Source organism: Vulpes vulpes, chromosome 4 (assembly GCF_048418805.1).
Source record: "Vulpes vulpes isolate BD-2025 chromosome 4, VulVul3, whole genome shotgun sequence".
Classification (NCBI taxonomy): domain Eukaryota; kingdom Metazoa; phylum Chordata; class Mammalia; order Carnivora; family Canidae; genus Vulpes; species Vulpes vulpes.
The window spans coordinates 117,023,344-117,046,645 of record NC_132783.1 but is presented as its reverse complement, the minus strand read 5'-3'; the positions used below and the strand labels follow the sequence as shown (position 1 = coordinate 117,046,645).

General features: G+C 37.7%; 1 protein-coding gene and 1 non-coding gene across 3 annotated transcripts in view; both read right to left on the bottom strand.

Annotated features, from left to right (window-relative positions):
• ZNF300 (zinc finger protein 300) overlaps nucleotides 1-23,302 on the bottom strand; it is a 48,017-nt gene that overhangs the window by 4,563 nt on the left and 20,152 nt on the right. Inside the window, exon 1 of one of the 2 annotated variants that reach the window (XM_072756843.1) lies at nucleotides 4,773-4,816. The exons of the other annotated variant lie outside the window; for it this stretch is intronic. Coding sequence (XP_072612944.1) covers nucleotides 4,773-4,784 — 12 coding nt within the window. The 5' untranslated portion in view covers nucleotides 4,785-4,816. Of the gene's footprint in view, nucleotides 1-4,772; nucleotides 4,817-23,302 lie in introns of those variants that run through there. 2 annotated transcript variants of the gene reach the window in all.
• Nucleotides 4,800-7,079, bottom strand: LOC112927157 (uncharacterized). The gene is made up of 3 exons (XR_012001209.1): nucleotides 6,919-7,079; nucleotides 5,882-6,008; nucleotides 4,800-4,816 (listed from the first exon to the last, which is right to left on the bottom strand). It is a non-coding gene; the product is annotated as an uncharacterized protein (transcript).

Genomic DNA, 23,302 nt, shown 5'->3' with positions numbered 1-23,302 from the left:
ACATATCTAGAAGAAACATGATATGAAGTGATAGGGGAAAAGATGGTCATGTACATGCCAAGGAGAGAGGCCTGGAATAGACTGTTCCCTTATAGCCTTCAGAAAGAATATCAAACCTGCTGACACCTTGAGTTTTGACTTCTAGCCTCCAGAACTATGAGACAATAAATTTCTGCTGTTTGATCTACTCAGTTTGTGGTACTTTGCTACAGTAACCCTGGCAAATGAATAGACTGTAACCTATGTCTTAGATAATAGAAAACATACCTTCTGGATGGAGCAAAAATTTAAACTCTAAAAAGATAGCCAAGAGCATTAAAATAACAAAACAAAACATGGGAAAACTTTTAGTAATAATTATAGATCAGAAAAAGCCTTTTAAAAGGAAAACATTAAAAAGAGAAAACACACATATGGATAAACACAGAATGTCAGAGTTCTTAAAGATCATAATTTAATCCCCTCAATTTATAAGAAAATAATCATAGCTTCTCCTCAATGAACAGTCTCATATATATATATGCTATACCTAATAATATAACGAAGTACACCAATTACAATAGCAGTACTGAAAACAGATGTAACGAGAAATATCAGGAAACACCCAAGAAAAAAAAAACAGATTATTGATGTGACATTAAAATAAGACTTGGGTAAGTGTAGAGGCATAAGGTATTTCTGGAGGGAAAAGTGACTATTTTAATTATGTCAGCATCATGTTCACAATAGTTATCACCTAATAGAAGAATCTCGGTTATCTGTATATTTTATTTATTTTATTTTATTTTATTTTATTTTATTTTTATTTTTTAAGATTTTATTTACTTATTCATGAGAGACACAGAGAAAGAGGCAGAGACACAGGCAGAGGGAGAAACACGCTCCATGAAGGGAGCCCGATGTGGGACTCGATTCCGGGATTCCAGGATCACACCCCTGGGCTGAAGGCAGGCGCTAAACCACTGAGCCACCCAGGGATCCCTATCTGTATTATTTTAAAATGTTTTTCAGGTTTTCCCCCTAATCTTTCATTATTATCAAATATTTCTTTGAGATTAAAAAAAATAAACACTGTTTCAAATGACATTTTCCTGCTTAAAAGCATCCTTTGGTTCCATCCTTGCATACACAATCAGCCTCATCTCAGTCATCTCAATTTCAAGATGCCTCTCATCCCATGCCAAGTCCCATATTCACACCATCAAACTGTCAGACATTTAGTTTGTCATTTAAACAGCCTTATTAATTTTCTCATTTTACATATGAGAAAAATGAGGATTACAGTGGTTAAGTAACTACTTGCCAGAGATTATACACTGAATATATGATTAGCTCGCAGATTTAAAAGCAGGAATTAATCGATAGCTTGAGTTCTTGACCACTGCACTCCACACTACTTTCTGGATATTGTGAACAAGATCTTTTGTATCTTACTGTTTTATTTTTTTAAAGATTTTATTTATTCATGAGAGACACACAGAGAGACAGAGACATAGGCAGAGGGAGAAGAAGGGTTCCCATAGGGAGCCTGATGCAGGACTTGATCCCAAAACCCCGAAACTATCACATGAGCCAAAGGCAGATGCTCAACCATTGAGCCACCCAGGTGCCCCTGTATCTTAATCTTTTAATAACATCTTTAGTGAAACTCCCCATGAAACACCCTAAATCTTAGTTTCCCTCAAATTCTCAGCCTTCCTAAAACTACTCTGCCCTTTCTACTTTTGTAACTGTTGCTTCCCATCCTTATCCTACTTCCCTCATGATTCAAAGTTCAATAATTTTTTTTAAGTTATTTATGATAGTCACACAGAGAGAGAGAGAGAGAGGCAGAGACACAGGCAGAGGGAGAAGCAGGCTCCATGCACCGGGAGCCCGACATGGGACTCGATCCCGGGTCTCCAGGATCGCGCCCCGGGCCAAAGGCAGGCGCCAAACCGCTGCGCCACCAGGGATCCCTTCAATAATCTTTTGAGCCTATTTTTTACTTCCTTAAAAAGCTGGTTGTTCTCCTGTTTCTGCTTTAACAGTTCCTTGTTCCCATGTCTATTACAGAGCTTTTATCTGTCAATGCTGGTTTACAAATCTGTTTACCTAATTTTTCTCTGCATTCCTCCCAGAAATAAAACCATACCTAAATCTTGAGATACTCCACAGCCAGCCAGTGCATATGATATACATTAGGTACTCAACAAACATTTGGTAAAAACAAATGAATGACGATTATAAAGTTCACGTTTAGTTAAAAACAGTTTTGTGTATTACTCAGTTGTATTCTTCTGAATAACAGTGACATGAGAAAGAAAATAAATGTAGAATGTAGAGAAAATCCATTCTGACAGGAAGTTTAATAGGTGTAATTCTAACATTCTGATTTTGCTTTATTAATTATACTCAAATGCTTCGATATACTACATACGTATAAATTTTGTTAATTTTGAGAAAAGTATAGTACATAAGCAGTGGGAAATTTTACTTTTATCTTCTACAAACACTCTTATGACTTGGGTGACTGGGAGAATGGAAGAGGTGGAGGAGAACAGATATGTGTACAAATGACTTCACTCCTGGACAATATGCAAAAGATATAAATCCCTCTTCCTAAAGGAATAGGCATATAATCAGTTAATTAGTCCTGGTAGTTAGATTTATTAAGCTAATAAAAAGTCCATTTTCCTTCTCTAGAGCTGCTCTAACAGAAATTTAAGACTGACCAGATAAGTAATTTTAAACTTTCCAGTAGCCACATTCAAAACATTATTTCAAATATATAATATATATCCCAAAACATCCAAATATTGTTTCAAAGTGTAACCAATCCTTAAAAATTATTAGTGAGCTTTTTGGAACTATATCTTTTAAACTCAGTATGCATTTTACATATATGGCACATTTCAATTCACACTAGCCAATTTCAAATGTTTAGTTAACCACATGTGGCTGGTGGCCACAACTCTACAGCTACTGATATCCAGAAGAAAACAACCCCATCTTTTCTCTATAGAACTCAATAAGCTGTACTGTAAAATATACATGAGAATTCTAGATTGGACAGTAACAGTGATGATGATATAATAGTAATACTAACAATAACAACTAACAATACAGAACAAACTATCCCCAGATACAGTTCCAGGCATGGTTTTTTATTCACTTAATTCTCACAACAACCCTGTGAGGATTCTAATCTCCATTTTAAATTTAAGAAAACAGTCCCAATTTAAATAAAATATTAAAAAAAAAAAAAGAAAGGAAAAGAAAACAATCCCAGTGCATCTGCTAAGATAATAAAGAAATCTAAGTACTGGCATGGGAAAGACATTCAAAAATCTTAACATGGGACAGTAAAATTTTAAAAGTTGCAGCACAGAATGTTTACTATAACATTATTTTTCCAAAGAAAAACACAATAGAGAGACACTATTGGGCAGCCCAGGTGGCTCAGCAGTTTAGTGCTGCCTTCAGCCCAGGGCCTGATCCTGGAGACCTGGGATCGAGTCCCACGTTGGGCTCCCTGCATGGAGCCTGCTTCTCCCTCTGCTTGTATCTCTGCCTCTGTCTCTGTCTCTCTCATGAATAAATAAAATTTTAAAAAAAGAGAGACACTCTTATACATTTGTATTTTCACATGTACACACTTAATCACAGTTATATTCATATTGAAAAGGTTTGGAGGATTACAAACAAATGGTAAATACTGATAATCTCAGGAGGAGGAGAGCTTAAGTTAAAAGGTCTCTCACTTTTAAAATTTTTATTATTTATACAGTTTAAAGTTATATATGGTGTATATAGCCAATGTTGGCAGGGAGAAAAAGTACCACAGACTGCTAAAAATGGAAGTGCAGAGAAGGAACTGGCCTTGAGTTGGACAGTGATCCTACATAATCAGAAACCACAGCAAAGGGTAAGGAACATCAGGGGCTCGTGCTCTACCAAGCTTTGCCAGATAATTATAATTTAAGAATTTCCCTTTTGGAGGAAAACATATTTTGGAAGAACATTTAAAATGTACCCATCCTGTGTTATCTGGATTTTACCAGTAGATAGAACTGGACAATAGGAAGCCTCTGTAATCAATTAGGTTCTCTAAACCAGAAATCTAACAAACATTTTCCATAAAGTTTGTATATTAAACATTGCAGGCCATTTGGTCTCTGTTGTACTTACCCAACCCTGCCATTGTTGCAGGAAAACAGCCATAGATAATACATGAACAAACAGTATGGCTGTGCTGCCAGTAAAACTATTCATAAAAATAGAGAACTGGATTTGACCAACAGGTAGTAGTCTGGTGAGGCCAGCTCTGAAGGATCAAGTTCAAGGCATTTGGCTATGACATTATGATACCTTCCCTCTAAAAGAGATCATTCTATGACATAGCTATATGCAATCTACTCTTGCTTTTTCCACAGGGCTGCTGATGAAAACACTATATACTCCATTACATTTTGGTCTTTTGAAAGACCCAAAATGGAAATTTTAGTCTCACATGGCAAAAAATAATTTCTTCCCATGAGAAATTTATGTTTTCTCTTTAGAGGATTGCAAATCATGTAACTCATGAAGTCTACAAGAAGATCAAAGAAATTACTATGTCCATTTTTAAAAAGTTTTCAGGCCAGGTTATCCACATGTTACCTAGAAACTCTTTCTAGGTCTTGATTTTTAGTTTGGCTACCTTTTTCCTAATCCAAATTTTAGCTATCTGTTCTTTCCCATTTGATTGAACAGAAAATAAAGGAGGGAAATTAAAAATACAAGCAACTCACCTGGGACTTCATGATTTTCTGCTCTCTTCTAAAAGGGCAGATGTCTGAAAAAGCAAAACTGGTGATCAGAAGGACATTTTCATAGACCAGACTCTGTCTGCAGCTTCCATATTCATCACTTCAGAAATGTTCACCACTAGAAGTCAGGTGGATAATACGACAACCAATGGGATAAGGCTGTTTGGTCCTTGCAGAAGGGTCAGGAACCATTAGGTGAAGGAAGTTCTCTTGTGACTACACTATAATGATACAGAACTTGGTCAAGGTCATTTAATTGTATAGATGAGGGATCCCTGGGTGGCGCAGCGGTTTGGCGCCTGCCTTTGGCCCAGGGCGCGATCCTGGAGACCTGGGATCGAATCCCACGTCAGGCTCCCGGTGCATGGAGCCTGCTTCTCCCTCTGCCTGTGTCTCTGCCTCTCTCTCTCTCTCTCTCTGTGACTATCAAAAATAAATAAAAATTAAAAAAAAAAATAAAAAATAATTGTACAGATGAGAAGATATGTTTCATATTGACTTACTAACAGCTTATAGTTCCCCTATGAACCAGTAATTCTATTCGTAGAAAATTTTCACAAGGTAATAAACATTAATAGATCTATATAATCATTAATGGCAGATGGACTTCCCTGGCAATAAGAATGCCTATGACCAAAACTGAGAAATGTATTCCCTTATTCCCCCAGAAAGAACCTGCAGTTGATTCCAATAATCTCCCAAGAGGTCTTTTATATTTCCCTTCACTCAGCAAATTCCCCTGCCAACCAATAATCATGGACCAAAATCTTAAAATTTAAGATATTTTCTGTTTAAACTATTATTGCTGGGTGGCTCAGCAGTTGAGTGCCTGCCTTCAGATTGGGGCATGATCCTGGAGTCCCGGGATCAAGTCTCACATCAGGCTCCCTGCATGGAGCCTGCTTCTCCCTCTGCCTGTGTCTCTGCCTCTCTCTCTCTGTGTCTCCCATGAATAAATAAATAAAATCTTTAAAAAAAACCAACAACTGTTATGGCAGATTTTCAAAAGTGTAGTCATCTGCATACAAAAATGGTGATAGCTTGGAACCACTCATACAAGAGAATATGATACAATGCAGAAAGGTATATACCTGGTCAATTTTTCTCAGTCCTAGGAGGAATCATACAGACAAGACTGAAGTGATTCAGAGGAACTGAAAGCTCCCATGACAGGGAGATTGTTCTATGTGGAGTATTTCAGGCGTTGTCAAAACTGATCTGAAAGGAAACAATCAAAATAGTGATGCTTGGGATCCCTGGGTGGCGCAGCGGTTTAGCACCTGCCTTTGGCCCAGGGCGTGATCCTGGAGACCCGGATCGAATCCCACGTCGGGCTCCCGGTGCATGGAGCCTGCTTCTCCCTCTGCCGGTGTCTCTGCCTCTCTCTCTCTCTCTGTGTGTGACTATCATAAATAAATAAAAATTAAAAAAAAAATAGTGATGCTTATGTCTGAGTACCCAGCAGGTGTTCAGTGTTTCCTGAATAAAATATAAAATGATTGCAATAAGCTTAGAAAAAGGCCGAAAATCATACTTTTGGTAATAATCCATCCTTTTTTATTTGTTTGGTCCATCATTGTTGCGGGGGGAGGGAGGGCAGGCTAAGGGTGCAATGGTGGACTGAGAAGGGGTCTGACCTTTAAGAATTCGATAGTTGCATAAACCTGTGGAAATTTTAATGTATGTAAAAGTCTTTCCCAGTAAACTGAGGCTGATCTTCATGACTCCCTCATCCCATTACTGCTCTCTCCAAATTTCTGAATCCTCAGGCCTGCCAATGACACATTCAACAGAACTGTCCCATGACCGTCACATCACTGAGCATCACATGGATGTCCCGGTCATCTAGTCCCCAATCACTGATTCTCCAGAGTCCCCTAAATCACTGGCCCCAGCTAGTTCCCCTATACGCCATTTCTGATCCCACAGACAACCCCATCACTGACACATCATTCCCCAATTACTAATCCCATACCTCACTCCAACCCTGACTCCCAAATAAACCCAAGCCTAACCCCACATACCTCCCGACCCGTGACTTCACACGCCTCCAAGCACTGACGCCCACAGACCCCTCCCTCTCCTGTTACCAATCCAAAGGACTCGCGGCACGTCCCCGCCTTCTGACCTGCGGCTCCGTTATCAGGTCCCCGAAACGCCCATCACCGCTTTCCCCGGGACGGCTGTCACAGCCATACTGGCGAACTCTCCCGCTTCCGGTCTGGAAGAGAACAGCGCGGGGCTCCCGAGCCTGCGCCGTGCGGTACTGGGAGGCTTTGCCCACTCCGCATCCTCGGCGGCTTTGTTCAGGAGGCAAGATGGCGGCCCCCAGGCCCCGAGTTTCGCCGTGTGAGGCGCCATCTTGAGAGTCTGGTCAGTTCCGTACACGCGGAGGAATTCGGGTTGTTTCTGGCGGGGCCACCGCGGGGGCCCGAGATGATGGAAAGGAGGAATACACGAACCAATGAGGTGCGACCTTTTGCCGGAAGCTATTTAATAGGATTGGGGAAGAAGTGTGAGTGACAACGACCTCTATGAAGAGACTGCATTTGGCGAAAGGGAAAGAGTTTGGGATGTTAAAATACTGTCCTTGACGACCCTACTTACACATGTTCGTAAATGGCACAGCCCCACACCTGGAAGTCCTACTTGCTGAGAGGGGTGAGAAGTGGAATAGTACCGTCCCCTTCGCGGAGAGGCCGCTGTGGGAAAGGGGCCAAAGTGGTGGAAGGGGTCACGGGGGCGGGGCGTGCCGAGGCAGGGGATGCCCAGTAGAAGTGAGCTTCAAACTAAAAACTAGCATGAGGAATTCTCTAGGGGAGACTGCTTGCAGGAGTTAAGTTGCAGGGGCCGACTGAAGAAGAAAGGAAAACTGAGAGACAGGAGGGAGACTGAGGCACAGAGCGATGCCGTGGAGAACCCGGAGGAAGCAGGGGCCGCGATAATGCGGCAAAGGAGAGGCCAGTGTAGACAGCGATGGGAGCCTGAAGGGCAGACGAGCGGGCGCATGGGCACAGCGGAGGGGCTCAGAGGGAGACTGAGAAACAAGAAACCAAAAACAATAGAGAAGAAGCCAGCGACGCGGTTAGATTTCAGGAAAACATGAGTTGAAAAAATAATGAACCAGCGAAGTACTTACCGTAACCTTTAGGTCTTATGTCAGGCATATATATATATATATACACACACATACAGTATATATCTATAATTATATATATGCATTATATATAAATTCACGTTAACATGTTTCATGTGCTTAAATAGATCCTATTTTGAATCATGGTTTTCAAAGAAGTCATGGCTTTTGGCTCATGTAATTAAGTAGCGGTTTTACATGGAGCGTTTCCATTTCTCTTGTCAAGTAAAAACAAACCTGGACTTAGATGAAGAGAGGTTTTATTCAGAAAGATGATTACAATAGGGAGAACACTTCATTCTCAGAAATCTGAAGGCGTCTCAAAAATCAAAGCGACCCTGCTCCCCACTCCGGCCTTTAAACACACACACACACACACACACACACACACACACACACACACACACACATAGGGTTGAGAAGGGTTAGTAGGAACTTTGAAGAGGTGGGAGTGTGCATGTGGCCAAAGCAGGGCATTTAAAAATGTTTCTGGGGTCCTCAGATTCTGAGAAAAAGCTGTTAGGGGAGGATGTTCTGCATATACATATTGCTTTAGGCTGTGTTTAAACTTAGGGACAAGCCAAAACTTAGGGGCCTGTGGGAAGAGAGAAGCCTAATTTTTGGTCAAGACAAGGAAGAGGGTAAGAAGGGTGCAATTGGATCATTCACTTCAATTTATTTTTTTTTCAATTTTTAAGACTTTATTTATTTATTCATGAGAGACACACATAAAGAGAGAGAGAGGCAGAGACACAGGCAGAGGGAGAAGCAGGCTCCATGCAGGGAGCGCAACGGAACTCGATCCGGGTCCCCAGGATCAGGCCCTGGGCTGAAGGCAGCGCTAAACTGCTGAGCTACTCGGGGTGCCCACATTGACTTCAATTTAAACTCCCAGTTTCATTAATATTTATTGCATGCCTTGGGCTTAAGACAATGTAGCCACTGTGTTAGGCACTAAAGGAACAGTAATGATTAATTCAGAATCCTCCAGGAGTAATGCCAGTAGAAGTTATAGATATGGGAAAAGGGGAAACCATGGAGAGCCTTGTAAGAATTGTAAAAACCACAGCTCTTGATCCAAAGAGTAAGGAGAAACTGTCCCTAATGTAGTGTCTCATTAAACAAGAAGCTGGAGGAGACCTCCTTCATAATGAAATAAAAATTAAAGCTGCTGTAAGATACTATTTTTATCAGCTTGTTAAAAAAATATTCTAATTTTGGAAACATATGGTATTGGTAAGGCCATGGGAATCAGGAATTTTTGTGTATTACTGGTAGCACAGAAAAATGATACCGCCCCTAAATGGGTGGTTTAACAATAGCTAGCAAAAATGCATGTATTAATTATCTATTGCTATGTAATTATCTGAAACTTAGCAGTTTGAAACTATAAATGTTTGTTGTCACATTTCTGTGAGTCAGTTTGGGAATGGCTTAGCTGGATGGTTCAGGCTTAGTCTCATGGGGTTGTAGTCAAGCTGTTGGTCAGGGCTGCAGTTATTTCAAAGCTCAAATGGAGGAGGACATGCTTTCAAATTCAGTCAAATGGCTGATAAGTCTCAGAATATCAATTTCCAAGTTCAGTTTCTTACCATGTGGACCTTTCTATAGGCTACTTGATTATCCTGACATGGTAGTGGACTTCCCTCTCCTCATGTCTGCCTCAATGTGACAGCTGGCTCTACCAAGACCAAGTGAGTCAAGGGAGAGAGAGAGAGAGCCAGCAAAGGCACACAAAACAGAAGCTACAGTCTTTTTATAACTTAAATTGGAAGTGATAGCTCATTACTTCTGTATTCTGTTTGCTAAAAGTGATTGACTAAGGCCTGCCCACCAACAATGGTATGGGAATTGAGCTCCACCTCTTAAGGGGAGGATGTCAAAGAGCATATGGACATATCTCTAAAACTACAACACTGGGGATACCTGGGTGGCTCAGCGGTTTGGTGCCACCTTCGGCCCGGGCCATGATCCTAGAGACCCAGGATCAAGTCCCACATCAGGCTCCCTGCATGGAGCCTGCTTCTCCCTCTGCCTGTGTCTCTGCCTCTCTCTCTCTCTCTCTCTCTCTCTCTGTCTCTCATGAATAAATAGATAAAATCTTAAAAAATAAAATAAAACCACAACACTACATAACTTTTACCCTTTGATTCAGAAAGTCCACTTCCAAGAACATATTTCAAAGATGCCTTGGCAAAAAACAAAAACAAACACCTACTAACAAAGGCCTGGTTTTATAAATTATGGCATACACATAGTACAGTACTATTTATCAGTAAGAGATCCAGAAAAATCACTATGTACTTTTATGGAGTGAAATTCAGGATATAATGTTATAAGGAAAAATGAAAATGGTTTATTACCACTTAGTTTTATAAAATGTGAAAATGAATGAATACATATAGAGTTGACTCTCATTCTTCATGATAGTTATGTTCTATATAAGGTTGCCAGAAAGAATTAGTGAATACTGAACCACTGCTCCTAGAGGAAATATACAAATATATATACTTATAAACACACATATACGTAAGACATACACAATACAGATGTATTACAGGGATTATAATCTTAAATTGCAACTTTGTGAATTTTACAACTTGTATAATTAAGATTATAATCTTAAAATCAACTCATCCTGGCAATTTACCTTAGGTCACTCCACTAAGAGGTGCCAGAGTTGGATTCAGATTCCACCAGAGTGGCCCCAGAGCTGGAGTTTCTTACACTACATTACACTACCCCTTCTGTATCCATCCTCTTGAAAGCTGGAACAAGAGGAAGAACATCCCTTCAGTTCAACCTCACATGGAGATGTGTGCATGAGGTAACTCAAATTTTTCACCATTCTGTGCATGTCTGCTAATGACTACAAAAGCACCACAGATGTGGAATCTGTGAATAATGAAGATCAATTGTATATAATTTGCCTAAAAAATAAAAAGTAAATAATGGAAGAATAAATCATCAAAATATGATCTATAAAGAGTGCTGTTAGCTACCCACTGAAATGTAGCAACTTAACCCAAAACTTAGTGGCTTAAAACAACACACTTTATTGTCTCTGTGTGTCAGGAATCTGGACATGGATTATCTGGGTCCTCTGCTTCAGGGTCTCCCACAAACCTATAATCAAGGTATTGGCCTAGACTGGGGTCTCATCTGAAGGTTCAAATGAAGAAAGATCTACATCCAAGCTCAATTACATGATTATTGGCAGAATTCACTGTTGGAAGGATTGTTGAATGAAGGGCATTCACATCCTTGCTGGTTGTTGGATGGGAGCTACCTTGCCATGCAGGACTCTCCAGCTTGTGAATTCAATGAGGCAAGAGAAAGTATGAGCAAGATGAAGTCACAGTTTTTATAACCTAATCGCAGAAGTAATACTCAATGTTGCCATATTCCATTGGTTCAAAGCTATTTACTTATACTGAGGGTATTTGTAAAAAGACCATGAATACCAGGAGGTGGGAATCACTGCCCATTATAGACACTTCCTACCACAGGGAAGAAGGAAATAAGATTTAATTTTCTTTAAATGCACGTGTTCCATTGCTTTGACTGTAGAACCTCAAAAAATTTACATTATGAAACCAAATTCAATTTTATAAAACAATCCCAAATGTATACTTCTGATCAAAAGGAAGTTACAAGGATTGGGTTACACATTCAGGGTTCACCTGAAATAATGGGAAAAAACAGAGAAATGTATGAAACAGTAGTTTTCAAGACATTGGACATCAGGCATTTAAGGACAGTGATCCTTAAAGATGGGAAACAAATGAGGTAACCCCTTTGATTGCTCAGCTTACTGCCTTGAGAAAATTTCCAGGACACAACACAGGGAAGGGAAGCACAGGCAAAGTCCAACAGACACCCAGAGTTGAGGAGACAGAACCGAGAGTACAGGCAGACCAAGGAAGCTAGAATCACAGAGAAGAGGACTAAAGAGGAGAAAACTGCACCAAAAAGAGAACTCCAGAGATTCCAGAAGTTTCATACTGGAAATGAGATAGCAATGAAAATGAACAAAAGCAACAATCATAGAAAAGAGGGATCCAATAAGAAAAAAAACAAGATTCCATTGCTAGATAAGAAACCCATCCTTCATCAGCTAGGTGATCAGTATGATGCCTTACTAGGGTGCTTTGGATCGTACAGTTTCTTAAAGAAAACCTTAGAGTAGCAGGCTAAAAAAGGATGATTTCAGACTTTAAGAACCCTTATAATCAAATTCTAGCTGAAAATAAAAAGCTTAAAACATAGCTACATGAAACAAATATGGAACTGACAGATCTTAAATTGTAGGGGGAAAAGGCCACCCAGAGATAAAAAGGTTTGCTGTGAGGTCACTATTGGAAATAGAAAAAAAAAAAAAGAAAGAAAGAAAGAAAGAAAAGAAAAGAAAAGAAAAGAAAAGAAACAAAGAAAGAAAGAAAGAAAGAAAGAAAAGAAAGAAAGGAAGAAAGAAGAAAGAAAGAAAAAAGAAAGAAAGTAAGAAGAAAGAAAGAAAGAAAGAAAGAAAGAAAGAAAGAAAGAAAGAAAAAAAAAAAGGAAAGAAAGAAGAAAGCAAGCAAGCAAGCAAGCTTTAGAAAGAATGAATACCTGAAGTAGAAGTAGAGCTCAAATGCTACCAGAACTAAAAGAAGACAAATAAAAGCTAAAGGATGAAAATAGGGCACTGGTCAGTGATAAGCAAACTTTCCAAATTAAAAAGAGAAGCAGCAAGTAATGGAATTGCACATATTAGCAACCCAGTGGCCCATAATCGACAGTTACTTGAAACCTGGGAACAGTCTTTAGAGACTATCATTTTCAGGTATCCTGCCAAATGCCCACTTATCTAGGTTTTCAGTTTCATTTTTTCTTTTCTTGTATTGAGACCATTGTTTCATATTAATTTAGCTGCTGAGAAGTTTGCTTTAAACAAGTTTTCTCAGTGATTAAAGCAAACTTCGTTACAAGTCTAGGATATAAAGAAAGTGCTAAACAAAAAAAAAAAAAAAAAGAAAGTGCTCAAGGCCAGATATTCCTCAAATATTTAACCAGAAGCCTTAATTGTAAACACTTTCATGTCAATAAAAACTTTGAGGGCAGCCCAGGTGGCTCAGCGGTTTAACGCCGTTTTCAGCCTGAGGCGTGATCCTGGAGACCCAGAATCGAGTCCCATGTCAGGCTCCCTGCATGGAGCCTGCTTCTCCCTCTGCCTTGTCTCTGCTTCTCTCTGTGTGTCTCTCATGAATAAATAAATAAATAAATAAATAAATAAATAAATAAATAAATAAATAAATAAAATTTTAAAACAAAACTTTGAGCTCTCGCAGAAGACAAATATTCAACATTTTTGATGAGCCAGTTTTGGGTTGTTCAATATTTACATTTTTTTTTTTTTGCTTTCTATCTATGTGTCTGTTTTTCCTTTCTAACTCTCCATTTGCCAGACTCTTCCATGTTTTCACAGATTTTTCAATTATAGAAACACTTGTACTTCTGAGATCATTGTTATGTATTAGACTAATGCTGTGTTGTCTCTCACTTAAATTTCTTTTTTTTAAAAAAATATTTATTCATGAGAGACACAGAGACATAGGCAGAGGGAGAAGCAGGCTCTCTTCAAGGAGACTCCGGGATCATGACCCAATCCCAAGACTCCGGGATCATGACCTTAGCTAAAGGCAGATGCTCAACCACTGAGCCACCCGGGTGCCCCTCTCACCAAATTTCTTGGTGGAATATTTGCTTTCACTGTTTGTGCAATATGTGTTTATTTCTTGTGCAAATGTTTTTTTTTTTAAAGATTTTATTTATTCATGAGAGACACAGAGAGAGAGAGAGGCAGAGACACAGGCAGAGGGAGAAGCAGGCTCCACGCAGGGAGCCTGATGTGGGACTCGATCCCAGGACTCCAGGACCACGCCCTGGGCCGAAGGCAGGCACTAAACCGCTGAGCCATCCAGGGATCCCCTCTTGTGCAAATGTTTTAAAGTCTACTGAGATTAGACTGTTTCAACCCATTTTTTCCTTCATTGGTCAGTTTGTTTTTTATTATTGTACTATAAGATGTTGGATGCTGTAATCTTCACATTTTAGTAGATCCTGAATGATGCTATGTATGTATATATAGCATATATGCATATATATATATATATATATATATATATATATATATATATATATATAACCAAGTGTGTTTTGACTTTAAGACCACCAAATGTCATGCTTGACTATTTTCTTATTTCACATATCTGTTAATGCAAAGTAGGCTATTCCATAATTGTGTTAAAAACAAAATTTGCTAACAATGTGAATAAAGGCTTTAAAAGGCCTATAAGTGGAGCTCTGTCTCTACATTTTTCTACTTTAATGTGCATTTACTTTTATTTTCAGTTTTCACTTCATAGTGTTCAACCTCAGTTAAAGTCACATAAGGTAACTCTTCACACTTACCTAAATCTGACTACTGTCTAAAATCCTGTGAGTAGCCAGAATTTTACATAGCCAAAGTAATGCTATGACATCATTTGCAGACTTAACCTGTGACTTAATGCACTCTCATTTCCATGTAAAAGGACATTAATTTTGATATTGCCATCATGTTTGAACTACTTTATACATTTCAGTGGCATTTTCTTTAAAAAAAGAGCAAAACTAGGGGTGCCTGCATGGTTCATTTGGTTAAGTGTCCAACTCTTGATTTTGGCTCAGGTCATGATCTCAGCATTGTGGGATGGAGCTCTGCATTGTGCTCCACACTCAGTGTGAGGAGTCTGCTTGATATTCTGTCTCTCCCTCTGCCCCTCCCTCATAAATAATTTTTTTAAATCATTTTTTTAAAAAGAGGAAAACCAAGTATATAATGGAGATAGCTTTTATTTGGACAAGCAGCTTTTCTATTTCCATTAAACCGTGGAAAAAATATACCTTTCAAACAAATAACTGTCTACTTACCCACTAAACAGTTTAGCCATTTGAATAAACTATATATATATGTATATATATACATATTATATATAGTTTATATAAAGCTTATAGCATCTACTTGTATTACTGATTTACATATTAAATGTGAGTATGCTCCTTCATTTTATTTTAAGGATTTTATTTATTCATTTAGAGAGATAGTATGTGTGTGTGTGTGGTGGGTGGTGAGAGGGAGAGAGAGAATCCCAAGCAGACTACATGCTGAGCATGAAGCTCAATGCAGGGCTTGATCCCACAACCCTGAGATCACAACCTAAGCCAAAATCAAGTTGGATGCTTAATTGATTGAGCCACCCAGGTAACCCCATTTTATTTTTTAAATAATTTTTTTGGTTGAAATATAGTAGACATACAATGTTATATTAGTATCAGTTATACAGTGTAGTGATTTGACAGTTCTACATATTACACTGTGCTCACCACAATAAGTGTAGTTACCATATCTCACCATGTTATTATAATATTATTGACTATATTCCTTATGTTGTACTTTTCATCCCTGTGACTAACTTTATAACTGGAAGTTTGTATCTCTTAATCTTCATCTATTTCACCCATCCTTCCAACCCACTCATATCTGGCAACCACCAGTTTGTTCTATTTATGATTCTGCTTCTATTTTGTTTATTCTGTCTTTTCGATTCCACATATAGGTAAAACCATATGGTATTTGTCTTTCTCTGACTTATTTCATTTAGCATAATATCCTCTAGGTCCATCCATACTGTCACAAGTGGCAAGACCTCATTTTTTATGGTGGAATAATATTCCATTCCATATAATATCTTTATCCATTTGCTTATCAATAGACCTTTCCATATCTTATTATAAGTAATGCTGCAATAGAGATAAGGTGTATATATATTTTTTAATTAGTGTTTTTATTAGTGTTTTAATTAGTGTTTTATTTTAATTAGTATTTCTGTTTTTGAGTAAATACCCAGTAACAGAATTACTAGACCACATGGTGTTGCTAATTTTATGAGGAACCTCCATAGTGTTTTCCACAGTGGTTGAACCAGTTTACAATCCCACCAATAGTGCATGAGGCTTCCTTTTTCTCCACATCCTCACCATTGCTTGTGATTTTGTCTTTTTTTTTTTTTTGTCTTTAACACTACCCATTCTGTCTGGTGTGAGGTGATCCCTCATTGTAGTTTTGATTTGCATTTTCCTCAAGATTAGTGATGGTGAACATCTTTCCATGTGTCTGTTGGCCATCTGGATGTCTTCTTTGGAAAAATGTCTATTCAAGTCCTCTTCCCATTTTAATCAGATTATGTTGTTATTTTTGGTGTTAAGTTGTGGAAATTCTTTATATGTTTTGGATAGTAACCCTTCTCAGATATATTGTTTGAAATGTCTTCTTCTATTCAGTGTGTTTCCTTTTTGCTTTGCTGATGGTTTCCTTTCCTGTGCAAATGCTTATTCTGCTATAGTCCTAACAGTTTATTTTTGTTTGTTTCCCTTGCCTGAGAATATATCTAGGAAAATATTGCTGAGGCTGATGACTAACAGACTATTGCCTATGTTTTCTTTTAGAAGTTATATGGCTTCAGATCTCTTAAGTCTTTAGTTCACTTAGAGTGTATTTCTGTGTATAGTTTAAGAGAGGGGTCCTGTTTCATTCTTCTACATGTTGCTGCCTAGGTTTCCCAAAACCATGCGTTGAAGACTTTTCCCCCATTGTATATTCTTTTTTTTTTAAATAATTTTTTTGATTTTTATTTATTTATGATAGTCAGAGAGAGAGAGAGAGAGAGGCAGAGACACAGGCAGAGGGAGAAGCAGGCTCCATGCACCGGGAGCCCGACGTGGGACTCGATCCCGGGTCTCCAGGATCGCGCCCTGGGCCAAAGGCAGGCGCCAAACCGCTGTGCCACCCAGGGATCCCCCCATTGTATATTCTTGACTCCTTTGTCAAATGTTAACTAACCACATAAGCCTGATTTGTTTCTGTGTGCCCCTTTGTTTTAACAGGTCATTGTGTTCTACTGCCCATTTTATTTTTTTATTTTCTATTAAATTTTATTTGGTAACACTTACCAGGAATTCTACCCTCATAACTGATCTCAATGTGCACAATGCAGGGCTGGTAACAGCAGATCTCTGGAATGCATTTATCTTGCATAACTATAACTTCATGCTCCTTGGAAGCTCCCTAAGTCCCCCTCCGCCAGCCCCATTCCACTGTGTAGTGGGTTTGCCTTTTCTAGATGCCTCATATAAGTGGGACCTTGCAGCAATTTGTCCTTCTGTGACTGGCTTATTTCTCTACATGACATCCCCCAAGTTCATTTGCACCATTTACCTACTGCAGAATCCCCTTCTCTACTGCCCATTTTTTATTACTTTGAGACTGGGAATGTTACAGTCAGCAACTTAAGCCCTTCTCTCTCAACTGGCCTTAACATGACATAGAGTATTCTATTAAACCAGCTCAAAGTCCTGATTTTAAAAGATACAAAGAGGGATCCCTGGGTGGTGCAGCGGTTTAGTGCCTGCCTTTGGCCCAGGGCGCGATCCTGGAGACCTGGGATCGAGTCCCATGTCGGGCTCCCAGTGCATGGAGCCTGCTTCTCCCTCTGCCTGTGTCTCTGCCCCTCTCTCTCTCTCTGTGACTATCATAAATAAATAAATATTTTTTAAAAAATAAAAGATACAAAGATAGTTGTGGGAACTTTACTTTTTATTATATTAAACTATATAAATAGTGCATCTAAATATAATTTCCAGGATCTTATGTGGATGTAAAATATACAGATATTTGAATAATTTAAGTGACTGAACAACAGGCATGCTAAGAATTATATTTGTAATATTTGGATGCCCTATGGTGAATAATTAAATACATGTTTCTAATACCTTACCATTTTTTAATTTAAACTATGTATTTTTTGTATACCTAAAACTGAATAGCTACAGTGCTATATTGATTTTACTGGTAGTACAGAGCTGTTTCTGCATGAAAATAATTGAAATAACTGAAAAAAACTATTTTAGAATAAGATGTATTTTAACACATATTAAAACTAAACAAATAAAATAAAACTAAAACAAATAAAATAACTTCTGACAAATAAAAGTCCAGGATTTGGTGGCTTCACTGATGAATTCTATCAAACATTTAAAGAAAAATAAATGCCATTTTCCAGAAAGTCTTCTAAAAAACTGAAGAGAAAGATACACTTCCAAACAAATTTTTGGAGCATTATGCTGTTACCAAAGCCAGACTAAGATACCGCAAAGAAAAAAACTACAGACCAATATCCCTGAGAAGTATGAATGTAAGAATTTTCAATAAAATAGTAGCAAACAGAATTCAACACATATTAAAAGGATTTTTCACCATGAACAAGTGGAATTTATTTCTGGAATGCAAGAATTGTTCAATATATGAAAATCAATATAATATGCCATATTAACAGAATGAATGAAGAAACCACATGATCATCTCAACTGGTTCAGGAAAAGCACTTGACAAAATTCAACACACTTCAAAGAGTACAAATCGAAAGAAAATAAGGGCGATATGTAAAAAGCCCACAGTCAACATCATAGTCAATAGTAAAATTATGAAACTTTCTCTCTAAAATCAGAAAGACAAAAATACCTGTTTTTGCCACTTATATTCAATATAGCATTGAAAGTCATAGCCAAAGCTATTAGACAAGAAAAAGATACAAAAGTTATCTAAAATAAAAAAGGAGAAAAATTATCTCTGTTCTCAGATGACATGATATATGCAGAAACTCTAAAGATTTCACAAAACAACAGATCTGATAAATGAATTCAGTAAAGTTGTAGGATACAAAATCAACACACTAAAATCTGCTGCATTCCGATACACTAACATGGAAGAATCCAGTAATTAAATTATTAATTCTAATTAAAATAGCATCAAAAAGAATAAAATACACAGGAATAAACTTAACCAAGGAGACAAGACTTATACACTGAAAATTACAAACATGCCTGAAAGAAATAAAACACACAAATGTAAACAAACTGCATAATCATGGATTGGAAAACAGTATTTTTAAGATGTAAATATCACCCAATATGATCTACAGATACAACAAAATTTTTTTATTTCTTTTTTTTTATTTTTATTTATTTATGATAGTCACAGAGAGAGAGAGAGAGAGGCAGAGACACAGGCAGAGGGAGAAGCAGGCTCCATGCACCAGGAGCCCGACGTGGGATTCGATCCCGGGTCTCCAGGATCACGCTCTGGGCCAAAGGCAGGCGCCAAACCGCTGCGCCACCCAGGGATCCCCAAAATTTTTATCAAAATCCCAATGACAACTTTTTTTTGAGAAATAGAAAAATCCATCCTAAAATTCTTATGTAATCTCAAGGGACACTGAATAGTCAAAACAATCTTGAAAAAAACAATGTTGAAACCCTGATTTCAAACTTACTACCAAGGTATTGTAGTCAAAATAGTGGGATCGGGTGTAAGAACAGAGATATAAACCAATGAAATAGAATAGACAGCACAGAAATAAACCCTTGCAAATGATTTGAACAATGATGCCAACACTATTCAGTGGAGAAAGGACAGTCTTTTCAACAAATCGTACTGGAAAAACTGTTTATATCTATATGCAAAAAATGAATCTAGATCCTTATCTAACACATAAGGAAAACTAGCTCAAAATGGATAAGGTACTAAACCAAAGAGCCATTGGGGAAAGCTGTCCTTCAGAAATGGGAAGATAAAGATTTTCCCAAACAAACAAACAAACAAAAAACAGAGGGAGTACATTGCCACAGTATTAACCTTATGAGAACTACTGAATGGAGTTCTTCAAGCTGAAATGAAAGGATACTTATAACATGAAAACACATGAAAATATGCAACACCCTGGTAAAGGTAAAAATATAGTCAAATTCAGAATACTCTAATACTGTGATATACAGCTGTATTAACCACTAAACTCCAGTAAAAAAAAAAAAAGTTAAAGATGAAAGTATTAAAAATAACTATAGCCAAAATAATTTGTTAATGGATACACAATATAACAAACATAAACTGACATTAAAAATACAAAATGGGGATCCCTGGGTGGCGCAGCGGTTTGGTGCCTGCCTTTGGCCCAGGGCGCGATCCTGGAGACCTGGGATCGAATCCCATGTCGGGCTCCCGGTGCATGGAGCCTGCTTCTCCCTCTGCCTGTGTCTCTGCCTCTCTCTCTATCTCTCTGTGACTATCATAAATAAATAAAAATTAAAAATAAATAAATAAAAATACAAAATGCGGTGAGGGAGTAAAAGGATAAAGTTTTTGTATGCAATCAGGGTTAAGTTATTGTCAGCTTAAAATAGAATGTTATAACTTAAAAAAAAAAAAAAGATTTATTTAGGGACGCCTGGCTGGCTCAGTGGTTGAGCATCTACCTTTGGCTCAGGGTGTGATCCCAGGTCTGGAGATTGAGTTCCATGTCGGGCTCCCTGTTAGGAGCCTGTTTCTCCCTCTGCCTATGTATTTGCCTCTCTTTGTGTCTCTCACGAATTTTTAAAAAATATTTATTTATTTATTTATTTATTTATTTATTTATTTATTTAGAGTGCATGTACAAGTGGGGGGAGGGGCAGAGGGGAAGGAGAGAGAGAGAATCCCAAGCAGACTACATACCAAGTGCCAAGACTGATGGGAGGCTTGATCTCACGACCCCAGGATCATGACCTGAGTCAAAATCAAGAGTCAGATGCTTAACTGGGGTACCTGGGTGGCTCAGTCAGTTGAGTGTCTGACTCTTGGTTTTGGCTCTGGTTCTTGTGGTTGGAGGATCAAGCACTCAGTGCACAGTCTGTTTCAGATTCTCTCTCTCCCCCCCCACCCCATCAGCTCTCACTCTAATAAAATATATTTTTTTAAAAGTCAGATGCTTAACCAACTGAGCCACCCAGATGCCCCTATAACTATGTTTTATGTAAGCCTCATGATAAGCAGAGCAAAAACCTACAGTACACAAAAGATAAAGAAGAGAATAAAAAAATACCATTATGAAAAAATAATCAACTGACAAAGGAAGACAGCAAAAGAAAAAGAAAAAACACAAGAAATACAAAATAGCCAAAAAAAAAAAAAACCCACAATGATATCAGTAAGTCTGTACCTATTGATACTTACATTAAATGTAAATATATTAAATTATCAAATCAAAAGGCATACAGAGGCTGAGTAGATTTTTTTTTGAAGACCCAATTATATGGTGCCTAGAAGATACTCACTTCAGCTTTAGGAACATGGATAGGATCAAAGAGACATGATGAAAAAAGATATTCCAAGCAGATGGAAACCAAAAGTGATCAAAGGTAGCTTTACTTGTATCAGACAAAATACAGTTTTAAGTTAAAAACTATAACAGAAACAAAAAAGATCACTATGTATTGATAAAGGGGTTAAGTCTTAAAGAGAATATAACAATTATAAATATTTATACACCCAACACCAGAGCACTTAAATATATTATGCAAATACTAGCAAGTCCAAAGTACAATCATAACAGAAGACTTTGGTTTTCTGACCCCATTTTCAACAATGGATTGATAAAGCAAACAGAAAATCAATAAGGAAACATTAAACTATACTTTAGATCCACTGAATTTAGCAAATATATACAAAACATTGCATCCAACACCAGCAAAATACACACTCGTCTTACAGGCACACAGAACATTCTCCAGAATAGATCATATGATAGGTCACAAACAAGTCTTAACAAATTTAAGAAGACTGAAATCGTACCAAGTATGTTTTCTGACCACAATAGTATGAAACTAGAAAATAATTAAGAAAACTGGAAACTCACAAATATGTGGAAATTAAATAACATACCTGAACAACCAATATATTTAAAAAGTATCTTGAAACAAATGAAAATAGAAACACAACTTACCAAAACCTATTGGATGTAGCAAAAGCAGTTCTAAGCAGGTAGTTTATAGTGATAAATGCTTACATTAAGAAATGATATCAAATAAACAACCAACTTTACACCTCAGAGATAGAAAAAGAAGAAAAAATTAAGCCAAAAGTTAGCAGAAGGAAGGAAATAATGAAGATCAGAGCAGAAAGAAATGAAATAGAGACCACAGATACAACAGAAAAGATGAATGAAACTAAAAGCTGTTTTTTTTTTTAAAGATAAGCAAAATTAACACACCATCATTCAGACTAAAAACGGAGAGAAGACTCAAGTAAAATTAGAAACAAAATAGGTGTGCAGCCTGGGTGGCTCAACGCTGCCTTCAGCCCAGGGCATGATCCTGGAGACCCAGGATCGAGTCCCACGTTGGGCTCCCTGCATGGAGCCTGCTTCTCCCTCTGCCTGGGTCTATGCCTCTCTCTCTCTCTCTCTCTCTCTCTCTGTCTGTCTGTCTCATCAATAAATAAAATCTTAAAAAAAAAAAAACAAAATAGGAGACATTAAAATTGATACCACAGAAATACAACAGATCATAATATCACTTAGAACAATTATGCCAACAAACTGAATAACTGAGAAATAAATTCCTAGAAACATACAACATGAGACTGAATCATTCATAAAAAATCTTAACAGACCAATAACAAGTAAGAGACTGAATCAGTAATCAAAAACATCTCAAGAAAAGCTCAGGACCGGATAGTTTAACTGGTGAATTCTACCAAATATTTAAGGAATTAACAATAATCTTAAACTCTTCAAAAAAAAAAAAAAAAAAAAAAAAAAGGAAGAAGGCAACACTCCCAAATTCTTTTTACAAGGCCAGCATTACTTTTTTTTTTAAAAAAGATTTTCTTTATTTGAGAGAGAGCATGAGGGAGATCACAAGCAAGGGCGAGGGATAGAGGGAGAAGCAGGAATCCCTGCTGAGCAGGGAGCTAAATGCAGGACTTGATCCCAGGACCCTGGGATCATGACCTGACCCAAAGGCAGACACTTAACTGAGCCACCTAGGTGCCCCAAGGCAAGCATTACTTTGACACCAAAGCCAGATAAGGGCACTACAAAAAAAGAAAGTCCAATATTTCTGATGAATATATATGCAAAATTCTCAACAAAATATGGGCACACAGAATTCAACAGTACATTTACAGGGTTATACACCATGATCAACTGGGATTTATACCTGGGATGCAAAGATGTTACAACATATGCAAATTAATAGAAGTGATTCACCACATTAACAGAATAAAGGATAAAAAATCATCTCAACATATGCAGAAAAATTATTTGACAAAAATTCATCATCTTTTCATCTTTTTCATAAAAACTCAAGAAATTAGTCACAGAAAGAACATACCTCCACATAATGAAGGCAAGATATGACATGCTCACAGCTAATGTCATAATCAGTGATGAAGAGTTTCCTCTAAAATCAGGAACAATACAAGGAT